Source organism: Chiloscyllium plagiosum, unplaced genomic scaffold (genome assembly GCF_037043375.1).
Source record: "Chiloscyllium plagiosum isolate Xiang-an unplaced genomic scaffold, Cpla_swu_hap1 HiC_scaffold_5, whole genome shotgun sequence".
Lineage (NCBI taxonomy): Eukaryota > Metazoa > Chordata > Chondrichthyes > Orectolobiformes > Hemiscylliidae > Chiloscyllium > Chiloscyllium plagiosum.
This window is the reverse complement of record NW_028270143.1, coordinates 13,965,655-13,978,982: the sequence shown is the minus strand read 5'-3', so window position 1 is coordinate 13,978,982 and position 13,328 is coordinate 13,965,655. Positions and strand designations below refer to the sequence as shown.

At 38.2% G+C, this 13,328-nt stretch overlaps 1 protein-coding gene across 2 annotated transcripts in view; it reads right to left on the bottom strand.

The window, feature by feature from the left end:
- nsun2 (NOP2/Sun RNA methyltransferase 2) overlaps positions 1-13,328 on the bottom strand; it is a 52,974-nt gene that overhangs the window by 28,347 nt on the left and 11,299 nt on the right. For both annotated transcript variants that reach the window (XM_087987016.1, XM_043689630.2), the window contains exons 3-8: positions 12,994-13,098; positions 12,806-12,911; positions 9,727-9,798; positions 6,012-6,096; positions 2,787-2,982; positions 1,678-1,752 (exon numbers count right to left, since the gene is read on the bottom strand). In XM_087987016.1, the coding sequence (XP_087843142.1) occupies positions 1,678-1,752; positions 2,787-2,982; positions 6,012-6,096; positions 9,727-9,798; positions 12,806-12,911; positions 12,994-13,098 (639 nt within the window). The remainder of the gene's footprint in view (positions 1-1,677; positions 1,753-2,786; positions 2,983-6,011; positions 6,097-9,726; positions 9,799-12,805; positions 12,912-12,993; positions 13,099-13,328) is intronic.

The following is a 13,328-nucleotide window of genomic DNA, read 5'->3' as shown; positions in this document are numbered from 1 at the left end:
ATGCTTGGCTAATCCGTGGCAAGTAACATTTTTTTCCACAACAAGTGCAAGGTAATAACCTTCGCTAACCTTCTTATATCAACATGTTCCATTCTCTAATGGACTGCAAACAACTCACAAGCCATTCTTTCTTGATCATGGGGATAAATTCCTGGTACTCCTTCCCAGAAAGAACAGTAATACAAGTTATTTTATACCAGATAGGCTGCAGTGGCTTAAGAGGATGACACTACTACCAAGTTCTCAGGGGTAATTTGGGACGGACAACAACCACTGGTGTTGCCAACGATGCTTACATCCCACCAAAGAATAAAAAAAAGTGAAATAAATGATTTTGTCTTCAATGTTTATGAAATGTCAAGACTAAATTATATTAAAGTTATGGTGACTACGCAGAGACTAAAGGCAAGGAATACAAGGATAAAGGTCAAGTCACTGTTGTCCTAACAAACCATAGGGCTGCGCTCTCATTAGAGAGAGATGCCACAGGCAAGGGGAGAGGTTCAGATGTCCTTTATGGTAACCTCAGCTGGTGCAAGAATTGAACCCATATGGTTGGCATCGCAAACCAGCTGTCCAGCCACAGAACAAACCAACTGCTTTCAAGGGATACAAAGTCCTCTATCAAAAGGAACATGCTGATAAATAATAGAGAAACATTTGTCATTTCACTTGGATACTGAAATAGGGAACAAAGTTCTGTTTATCATGAGGCCAGTTTTGCTGGACAGCAAATCTAACAGTGTAATATTGCATATGTGGAATTCATATATTGCAGGATTTCACCAAAACATCTTTTGCATACCATCACTCTGCTAAATAACTATCTCAAATGGTTTTTTCTAAGTCAATCAATTCCTTGGGATAACATTAAAAGACTTCTGAAATCCTGAAGCTCCAGCGCCTCACTCCTTTCTATGCAGGTCAGATAACTAGGAACAGAAGTAGGCCATTCAGTCCCTAAGCCTGAATAAGATTTAAGCATATCAATAAGGTAATCTTATTGATACAAGCTTTTGGCTTATTCAATAAGATATTCAAGAAGAGTATGGCTTACCTGCTTGTGTCTAATTCCACATGCCATCCCCAATAACCTTGGAGTCCCTTGCCAAAACAAATATATCAATTTCTGCCTTGAAAATATTAAATGACTCCACCTTCAGCACTTTCTGAGTGTGTTCTAAACAGACAGGAATAAAAAACCCTCATCTCTGCCCGAATAGGCCAACCCCCAATTTTGAAACAGTGCCCTGTTTCCAGACTGAGAGGAGAGGACATTCTTTTCACATCCACCTCATCAAGATCGTGTAGAATCTTATACACAAAAATCAAGTAACCCCTCACACTCTTCTCAATCCCAGTGGAAACATGCCCAGCCTGTCCAACCTTTTCTCATAAGATAACACATGTCAGGTATTAATCTAGCAAATATCCTCTGAACTACCTCTAATATATTTATATCCTCAAAACAACTCCACTAAAACATATCCTTTCCATATCAATGCTTGTTCTTTATTGACCCGGACTCCAAATTTCAGAAGCTCAATTCAGAAATAAAATAGTCAGCCCATGTGCCACTGTGAGCCAAACAATGCGCAGATTGGTAAAATACCTATTATTTGAGAAATAAACAGAAGACAAGACTCTATCCTCAATGGAGAAGCTTAATAGTCTTACCCATGCAACTGGAGGCTGTTGCTGGTTGTCCACTTTTTCCACACATCAATATTCTTTCTCAAAGTTGCATCACCACTAGAATCATAAAGAAGCACATTCTCAAAATTTGAAAAGAACTAGTTAACAGACAGACTTGTGTACAAGCTGCCCAAATCCAATGCCTACTCTTTCATGTTAGTGAATTTCCCTGACAGGACAAGATAAACACAGGCAGTCCTCGGGTTGTGACAGGTTCTGTTTTTAAGTACATTTGCAAGTCAATTTGCAACCAAGTTGGAACACACTGCCAGACAATATAAAATAGCTGTTTGTAATACAAGAAATGCTCTTATGTTGGCTGCTTTAAATTACAACTCTGTGTGGGATTGTGTCCATAAGTACACCTGTTCTGAAGTCAGGGACCCCCTGTACTATTAATTTGAGAATATCAATTGACTGGATGCTGCAGCTCAATGGAAAATAAAGCCTCATGCAAATTGTTCTGCATTATTGGCAGTTCATATATGGCAACAAACGTCATGACAAAACTCCCTGCCAGGGGAATCTCTCTCTACCCCCTTTCAGAGGAAAGAATCACCAATAAATAAACATTTTGAATATACAGAGAGAAACAACAGGATTTTAACCTTTAAAATGCTTACTTCTATGAGATTTTACTTTTGTTCATCTCCTTCACAACAATGAACCCAAATTACCTATTACAGGCCATTTAAGTAGATCTTTAATGTTTTGCAGTAAGTAATTATTTCTCAAATGTTCTGTCACATTAGCATACTCCAAATGCTCACAAAATTTTAACTATAAGTAACCTTACATTTACTGGTTCACCTTCAGAGTTTTATAATGCTTGCTTCCAATTATACAGCATAATTAAAAGTGCAAACTAGAGACACAAAATGCAGAGAATTACATTTCTTCCTTGTAATAATGAAGAAGTTAAGTGCAATATTTAAATACGAGGATAATTATGAAATTACCATGAATCAGTACAGAAATTTGTGTTTGTGAAAGGCATGCAGCTACTTGAAGGATACTTAGCTGTAAATAAAAAGGAATTTCTTCCAACAATAAAATATAGTAACACGTTTATGGCATGCACACCACTATACCTGCATGGTACATCACACAAAATCCGGTCATAGAAGAGAATATTCCTTTGACCATCACTGCCCATCATCTGCAATCTTGGTATATTCGATGCATCATGATTCACTACCATAATACAAGGGCTATGCAAGCGCTTTGACTGATGAACCAACAGGTAACACCGCTTGTTGTCAACGTCATTAGCAATTACAAAACCCTCTTATAAAAAAAAGGAACAAAATATTAGTATCAAATTCCATGACTAAAATGTGATGGAGGAACAAAAACAAATTAAATAGGTTGTGAGATCATACAGAACTTGAGAATTGCTGAATAAATACATTCTGCCAAAGCATTCAACAGAACAAATCGCATAAATACCAATGTAAAGGATAACAACATTTAGTCGAGAGAAGAGTGCTGATTAGTTGGCAAGTGACATGGAAAACACATCAGTTAATGATGACTGACAGCTAATGGCCCTGTTTTGTTTACATTTGAAGTCAGACAGAGTGACTCAAGTTTTTAAAGGACAACTCCTTGACCAATGCTCACTTCTAACAGAATGCTGTAGTTGAGGCAAAACGTTTGCCCACATACGAGTAATATGTTAGATGAATTTTCATACCGCTATAACACCAAATAAAAACCGAAAGAACTGCAGAAAATCAGAAACAAAAACAGAAATTGCTGCAAAAGCTCAGCATTTCTGGCAGCATCTGTGAAGATAAATCAGAGTTAACGTTTTGGGTCTGTTGATCCTTCCTCAGAAGATCAAATCAAACGGCTGAAAGGAACAGGAATAGGCTGTTCAGTCTCTCAAGCCTGTTCTGCCATTCAATGAGATGATTAATCCGTGGCCTAACTCCACGTACCTGCCTTTGGTGCATATCCCTTAATATTTTTGCTTAACAAAAATTCATCAATCTCAGATTTAAAATTAATGACTGCTCTAGCATCCACAGCCATTTATGGAAGAGAGTTTAAACATGTACCACCCTCTGCGTATAGATAAGCTTCTAAACAGCTCTTCTGAATTGACGAGCCCGAACCTTTAGATTAAGACCCCAAGTTCTAGAATCCCCAACCAGTGGAAATAGTTGATCTTTATCGATTCTGTTCTTTTCCTGTTAATATCTTGAAGGCTTTGATCAGATCACCCCTTAACCTTCATAATTAGAAAGAAAACAGGCTTAATTCTGGATAAGCTCTCTTCATAACATAATCCCTGAAGTCCAGGTATCATTCTTCTAAAACTTCATTGCACCCCCTAAATTGTGGTTCCCAGATCTGCTCACAGTATTCCAAGTAGGGTCCAACTTGGATTTTGTCCAACTCTTCAACCGTTTGCAGCAAACAATATACTGAACACAACCAACCAGCCCACACATGCCAAATTTGCAATAAAGTCACCAGCATCAGATATGATTCTGTAACAGGACAACATAATCCTGAGTACGTGAAGAATTACACTGACAAATAATTTGGGACTGCCAGTGTAGTGCCAGAAGCTAAATATATTAACACACAGAGCCTGTTCATTGCAGACAGATGTACATATCACCCCTGCTACAACTCAAACAGGTAACAGCCATCAGCTGGTGCAATCAGAAGTAACCCACCTAGTTTAAAATTTAACCCAAACCTAACTGCTATCATTCACCAATATCATTTGGTGCATTCTCCATTGAAATACCTCTACCAGAGTGCAGTGCCAATTTGCACTCTCCTTTCATACAATATAAGAAGATGGTTTTCCCTTACATTCGTATTCTTGAGTATTGTCCTAATGAGTACAAAATGTTGATAAAGTGTCCTTTTTCAGCAATACTCAAACTTTAACCCTTCCTGCCAAAGAATACTCAAACCACAGTTGAATAATCATTAGTAAGTGGCTCATATTCCACTTTTTACATTCCATATCCCATGCGTTTTACTGCCTTCAATCTTTGTTTGTAATATTAGTCTAGAAGTAAAAAGGAAAACAACTTCAGCCTCCATCTTCATCTAGTACAACATAAGATAGCAGACTGAGATTTTAAACAAACAAATAAAAGTAGCACTCCTTTTGCATTTATAACTCTCACTATAAACACCACGAGGTAGGTACCCCTAGATAATGAACGTGGGAGAAATCATTAACAGAATTAGGGTCCCCCTGAATCAATTATGACAAAATCTCAGCTCATGGACTCTACTCAATTGTTTGCTTTCTCAACCATGGCAAAGTTGTCTTCCAACCTCCCAGAAAATAATTCAGACCTCAAATTCAATTTACTTTATCTACAACTTAAATCTGTTCTTGAATGAGTGTTATTTGATTTAATGTAATAAGACATGGTAATCAGTAAATGATTAAAAATAGTGTGCATGTGCTCAGCAGTCGTCCTTCCTAACTGCATTTTACACTCACCACTTCTACATCACCAATGATAAATAAAAGCAGTGATATCCTTAATACGTTGAACATTAAAATCTAAACAGATTTAGCAATAGCATCAAGCTGGCTTACCCTTCTGGCAATATGCAAAGAGCAGATGAAGTCTCCCACCTGTTGTTAATAATGATTGTCTCTCAAAACCAATTTACATTCTACACTTATTTGCAAAAACAATAAGTGATGCTGACAGAAAACATTTGTTATATTTTGCAAGAAATAAGGGAGGACAGTGTGTTAATAATTTCAATTAGACCAAACAAAATCAGGAAGAGAATTCAGCCAAGAATAATGACTGTTTGCCTTCTAGTTTGACACAGTTGCATTCATAGCAAGGTTTTAAGTGCATAAAATGATAAAAAAGAATAAGCATGGAATTGATTTTTAAACACATATTTGTCCAGTGTGTGTAGAATCTTTATATAAATGGAGAGCGAAAACAAGGTCAGGAATCTTAAAAGTAGTATCAAATAACATTTTACATCCGGTTGTTTTGCCCATTGCATATTGGGGTGCCACTTTCAAAGGGATATTTATTTGAAACAGGAAATTAATCTACAATATAACCTGTAAAATGTAATAATTTGTCAAATCAAATTTATAAAACAGGGATTCACATTTATCATGTTAAACCAGGATTGACAGAACACTGCATTTTCAATTCATCAGGTTATTACATTGAGATTGCCATTCGCAGGTATTGATGTCATAGTGATTCGCAGAAGGTCTATTCTTCAGTGATAAAAATAGCAGGGCAGAGACTTTGACAATGCAGAGTTTGAATGTCCAACCATCAGAAAAAAAGAATTACCTGGGAAGGCAACGTTCATATCAGAGTGCAGCATCTCAATCAGCTGAGCAGTCTTTGATCCGGGTGCTGCACACATATCGAGAATCTAACAAGGAACAAAAACTTTGCACTTCGACTTGTTCACACAATTTACATCATAATTCAACTTTAAGGAAACAAACACAAAAATATGAGACAATAATGAAATCCAACAATTTAAATTTTGAAAGGCCAAACACTTGAGATGGAGAATTAAATATTCACTGGCAGCATTTCAATTGCTTTACCCGTGAATTAATTACTATTATTTTGAAAATTGCATGAAGTTTTGAAGAATCATGTCAAAATGATCTCTGAATAGACTGGACTGAAAACAAAAGGGCTCATAACATTTAGGTTCAGAAATCACGAAGTGCCAAGGGTTATATTTAGCACATCACTCGTGCACATGATTTAAAGTCACTGAATAGGTGTGGAAAAGTCAAGTGCTGCTTTACAGCAATGGATTTTGAAGACAGAATTTGACAATTCTGCCGAATCTTCATGAAAATCATAAATGACAAACATTAAATCATTTCTGTTCTAAGAGAATGCCTAAATTGCATTGTGATGATCGTGCCATCATAGAACAAACAAGATTATAGAAAGGTTTACAAACAGGAAATTTAAGATCTATTCTTCCCAACTCTACACAACAGCCACCACCTCTAACTTTAGTCTCCCACATTCTGATCATTATACAATTTGATCTCCAAAATATTTGCACATCTCCTTTACTGCTCAAGTTTGCTCTTTCACACCAAATAGTTCTCACTTCAATTCCTCAACTCTTTATAAAGCTCAAATCTAGCGAGTTTTGAGCAGATTTGTAGCTCAGGTTGAGGTTCTGGCAGTAGGTTTACTCGCTGAGCTGGAAGGTTCGTTTTCAGACATTTCGTCAACGTCCTAGGTAACATCAGTGAGCCTCCGGATGAAGCACTGGTGGCATTCTATTTATGTGTTTAAGTTTCCTTGGATTGGTGATGTCATTTCCTGCTCTTTTTTCAGGGGGTGGTAAATGGGATCCAAGTCAATGTGTTTGGGAACAGAGTTCCGGTTGGAATGCCATGCTTCTAGGAATTCTCGTGCATGCCTCCGTTTGGCTTGACTTAAGATGGATGTATTGCCCCAGTCGAAGTGGTCTCCTTCCTCATCTGTATGTAAGGATACTAGAGAATGGCTCATGTCTTTTTGTGGCTAGTTGATGTTCATGTATCCTGGTGGCTAGTTTTCTGCCTGGTTGTCCAATGTAATGTTTGTTACAGTTCTTGCATGGTATTTTGTAAATGACGTTAATTTTGCTGGTTGTCTGTACAGAGCCTTTCAAGTTCATTAGCTGCTGTTTCAGTGTGTTGGTAGGTTTGTTGCTGAGAAATCGGCAGACTGCGTTCATTGGGAACCCGTTCTTTTTGAACACACAGTATAGTTGATTTTTCTCAGCTCTGCATAGTTCCTCTGTGCTGCGGTGTGTGGTGGCTCGTTGAAATAATGTTCTAATGCAGGTTCATTGGTGGGTGTTGGGATGATTGCTTCTGTAGTTCAATATTTGGTCCGTACATATTGTTTTCCTGTAAATGTTGTTTTGAGGTTCCCCAATGGCTGTTCGCTCTACTGCGACATTTTGGATTGGCGGTTTGTTGTTGTTTTCCTCCACTTTAGTGAGTTTTAGGCCAGTAAGGGTATTATTGATGGTCTTGAAGGTTTCCTCTAATTTGTTTCGTTGAGTGGTGGCAAAGGTGTCATCCACGTAGCGGACCCAAAGTTTGGGTTGGATAGTTGGCAGAGCTGTTTGTTTCAGTCCCTGTATTACTGCCTCTGCCAAGAACCCTGATATCGTCCCAGTCATCCCAACACCTACATCTGAAGCTGCATGAGAACATTATCTCAACGAGCCACCACACACTGCAGCACAGAGGAAAATCACCTATACAGTGTATTCAAAAAGAATGGGTACCCAATGAACACAGACTGCCTTTGAAAAGAGTGCAGAGGAAGGGATGTTGCTTGGTATGGAGGGCGCTAGGAATGAATAGAGGTTGAGTAGATAAGGACTATTTTCATTAGAAAGACAGAGGTTGAAGCACAACCTGATTCAGGTCTACAAAATCATGAGAAGTACTGACGGGGTGGATAGCAAGAAACATTTTCCCCCCCTAGAGTACAGGACTCAATTATTAGGGGTCACGAGTTCAAAGTGAGAGTGGAAAAGTTTAAGGGAGATATAAGTGGAAACTTCTTTACACAGAGGGTGGTGGGTGCATGGAACGCATTGCCAGCGGAGGTGGTAGAGACAGGCTAAATAGCATCATTTAGGATGTATCTAGACAGATATATGAATGAGCAGGTAGCAGATGGATACAGATCCTTAGAAAATAGGTGACAGGTTTAGATAGAGGATCTGGATCAGCGCAAGCTTGGAGGGCCATAGGCCTAATCCTGTGCAGTAATTTTCTTTGTTCCTTAAGAAATGTCCACAGCCTTACTTTTAGTCCTTGTGAGTCAAGCCAGGTGACCCAGGAATTGCCAAGGAGGCTGCCAGTTCCTGGGGTGGACTGGAGGGAAAACCTTTCTTGCCAGTACAAAACTGTATCTAAAAGAAATAATAAAAGTACAGAATATTTCTCAAGCCCTCAGCCTCTCTCCCCCCCCCCCAACTCCTCAAACTCCCTGTTACCCATTCAGGCCAACCTATGACACAGGAAATTACATCACCAACCCAAGGCAACCTAAACACATAAATAGAAAGTGAGCCATGCCACCAGTGTTGCATCTGGAGGCTCACCAATGATGTTACTTAGTATGGTAACGAAACTTCTGAAAACGAACCTTCCAGCTCAGCTGAGCAAATCTACATCCAAAGCTCAAAGCTTTTATAAACTTAAGATCCGCTTTCATGTCCGGGGAGACTGCTTCAGCAATCCCCATGCACACACTAACAAAAAAAAAGGTTTGTAGGCATGACTCCAGTTTCTCCAAGCCTATTTTAGTCAATGCTATTTGAACGTTCTCCTAGATTCCTCCAACCTTCAATTATGGGCAGTTTCACATATCAGCCTTGACATATGACTAGCACACAAGTTCATTAGGTAAAATGGTGAAACTAAAAATAATTAGATAATTTGCAGATTAGCATCAGAAAACAAATCAGACAAATCTGCAAGCTGTTCAAGTGTTGTAAGAAGCCAGCTGGCTCACGAATATACAACATGGAAAAGAAGCTATTTGGCTTCACCTCAGTGCGACTTCAGAAAACACTACATGGTTATCTCAATGTTTAATGAAAAGAACTTACAAGCCTTTAGTAGAATAAATATATTTATTTTGTACAGAACCTACTTTCAAAAGCTCTGCTCATTTTCACAGAATCATACTAGCTAATTCAAAGTGCAAACTGGTCCACAGCTTCTGCAAACAGAAATAACCTAGGCTGCAAAGCTACTCAATGCAAACTCAAACTATCATAATATAGAACACCTCCGAGCCTCAGCACCATCTTGCTCTACCATTTTGGTATTGACATTGATCCAAAATTACTTGTGGTTCAAAAGCAGCAGCACCATTATACCCTCTAGTGATTTTCAATTTATTTTGCAATTTATTTTGAAATACTAGATTCAAAACAAGTAATCTAACCTATTTCTCTATTACTATGCAGAGTATTTTGTTCCTATATTTTAGAATTAAATATCTACTGTACCTTATGATGTGCCTTAATATCAAGTAGCAAAGGAGGAATCATACTGACAGCTTCCTGGCGACTGATATTCCCCTGGAAAAAGGAGAGAAAAATTTCACAACTCCAAGTATGTTATAGTCGCAAAGTAGTAGAATGTAAAATGAAGGAGATTAGCCAACAAATCAAACAAAGACTAACTGATAAAGGATTTACCAGGATTCATTTGTGCAAGGCACACTTAATTTTGGAATTTTATGAAATCATAAATCTTACAGCACAGAAGGTAGTAATTGGGCCCATAATGTCTTTACCAGCTCTTTAAAATAGGCATTCAATTTATTCCCTATACCTGAGTTTTATAACAGTCCTCAGAGACGTACAGCATGGAAACAGACCCATCGGTCCAACCTGTCCATGCCGACCAGATATCCCAACCCAATCTAGTCCCACCTGCCAGCACCCGGCCCATATCCCTCCAAACCCTTCCTATTCATATACCCATCCAGATGCCTCTTAAATGTTGCAATTTGTACCAGCCTCCACCGCATCCTCTGGCAGCTCATTCCATACACGTACCACCCTCTGTGTGAAAACGTTGCCCCTTAGGTCTCTGTTATATCTTTCCCCTCTCACTCTAAACCTATGCCCTCTAGTTCTGGACCCCCCCCCCCAGGGAAAAGACTTTGTCTATTTATCCTATCCATGCTCCTCATAATTCTGTAAACCTCAGTAAGGTCACCCCTCAGCCTCTGACGCTCCAGGGAAAACAGCCCCAGCCTGTCCAGCCTCTCCCTATAGCTCAAATCCTCCAACCTTGGCAACATCCTTGTAAATCTTTTCTGAACCCTTTCAAGTTTCACAACATCTTCCCAATAGGAAGGAGACCAGAACTGCACGCAATATTCCAACAGTGGCCTACCCAATGTCCTGTACAACCGCAACATGACCTCCCAACTCCCGTACTCAATACTCGGACCAATAAAGGAAAGCATACCAAAAGCCTTCTTCACTATCCTATCTACCTGCGACTCCACTTTCAAGGAGCTATGAACCTGCACTCCAAGGTCTCTTTGTTCAGCAACACTCCCTAGGACCTTACCATTAAGTCTATAAGTCCTGTTTAAGTATATTTCCAATTGCCCTGTAAAACATTCTATGGCAAGTGGTTCACCGCAGTTTCAGGTAGAATGTTATCAATTTTGACAACTCTGTGTAACTACATTTTTCCACATTCTCTAGCCTTTTTAAAATATCTAGGATAGTTGGTCACTGACCTACTTTCCAAAGTAAACAGTTTGTTCCCTTACTTGCTCGATCACAATCCCTTATATTTTGCATTTCTCTCTTAAGGCCCTATTTTATCTTCTCTTATTTCAAGAATACCTTGCATTTATAGTATTACTCATAAACGCAAGTGTGCACAATGGTGGTTCACAAAAATTGTTGCAAAGCAAAATGTGACACGAGCTGCACACAGAATTCTAAGGACCTGATACACAGCCACCACTGGTGCAAAGACCAAAAGTGATGATGCGTGAGAGATCAAAACTGAGATAATAGCTACAGAGATAGGCAGAGGCAAAGCCACACTGAGATTTCAAATTAAGAATGAAAAATTTTAAAACAGAGATGTATGCAGGTAAGGCGGCAAAGCATGGATGGGTGAATGGGACTAGCTCAAGTCAGGACATGGACATAATTTTGGATGATCTTATGTTTAAAGAGCATGGGACACCAGCCCAGTGTGTTGGAGTAGTTAAACGTAAGATATGGATGAAATAGAATCAATCTCAGCTTCTCCAATCTCTCAAATTAACTGAAGTCTGTTATCATTGATGTCACGTTGGTAGACTCCCCTGTATCCTATTCCTGAAATGTGGCGTCTCAATACTCTATCCAAAGCTTAATTAAATATTTACAACAGGTTAACTGGCTTCCCTACTTTTGTATTCAATACCCACTATTTATAAAATGAACCCTCTGCTATTTATTTGCTTTTTTGCTTTGTTATTTTCAGTAAAAAGGTCTAATGAAGACAATGTATTGTTGCACCTGGGCTTTCAAAGGCATTTGGTCAACTACCTAAGTTTGATTCAGGAAATAAATGTGCATCATGTTCAAGAGACAGTGGTAACTTGGGGACAAAATTTGTTTCGGAATTAGTGATGATCAGATGCTTTCCCAAATGTAGAGGAAAATGAAGAAGGTATCCTACGTGCTTTCTTAATTACACTTTCAACTTGCCCTGCACTTCCTATGTTCCACTGATCATGTATTTTAGGTACAACCTTCTTTCCATATTATTTCTCCCAAATGCATTACTTTGTAAATATTAATTGCATCTGCAAAGTGCCTTTCCACCTTACCCATGTCTTCCTCATGCTCACACTTTACTGGGTTACCAATTTTTATATTATTTGTAACCATTGAAATTGTACTCCTTTTACCCAAATGCATGCCTTTACATATAGTGTATCAAGAAAACCAATAATTCCAATACAAGTTCTGGGTAACCATACTGAAGGTTTCTCTAAATCTCTTCCACCCCTTTTACTTCAAAGAACTAATGAATAGTAAACAAACATTCAAAGCAGTAACAGCAATTGCACAAAAGGGATTAGAAATTTGAAATTATGCTGTATTAAGGTCAAGATCTTTGGGACACGTATTTTTTTTCCAACATTTTATTTAGGCTTTCTGCATATCTAAAAATGCCAAAAAACATTAACAGCTATTTAATTTTGACCAGTCTATCTTGTTAAAATGAGAATCAAATATTTCAGGATTAACATCTGTCTGCATTGTTAAAACTTCCACTAGCTGTGAAAACGTTTAGATTTGAAGAAAATAATGCATTTTCCCATCATATCACAAAACAAAGACACAAATAAATAATTAGCAGGCATAAGTGTATTCTGAATTCCTGTATTTGTAACATGAAGTAATTTATGCCATCCTCAAAAATAAAATTGCAATCAATAAACCAAAAGAAACCAACTTGTGGACTAAATTGTGAATTTCATTCTCTTGCATTTCAACTTGAGAAAATTTTCATCATTTTACTGCACTTTCCCTCTCCCTCATGAATATGAATACTTACAGACTCTGTTTCACTAACAAGGAACTGATGGAACTTCTCCAAGACTGGTGACTTTCTCAGCATTTTCCTGCTAATGTTAATATGCCAAGCTAATTCACCTGGATACCTACAAAAGAAATCTTAATTTAACTCAAACTGTTGAAATTTACAACTTCGCTGTCACACGTGTGAAAGAGACCATTTCTTACCAGCTCAAAGGTAGCGGGGCCTCAATCTTCTGTCCGTCCACCTCCAAGTCTTGCAATTCTTGGAAGTACTTTGTTTTTAGACAATGCAAAATCTCTTCGGCATGGCTTTACAAATCAAACATGAGAGGGAAGAAAAGAACAAAAGAGAAAAATCAAATATTCCGAATGAACGAATGAACGAAGTTTTGTTCAAGAAAACCAACTTTTTCCTGGCTTCCTTTCAAGTTTATGAAGCACATAATCCATGAATGGTGCATGCCAAACATAAATCTCTGGCTGAATAAAATCTTCCATAAAACAAGTTAACGAGTTTAAAATGGAAGATGGCAGCTCCT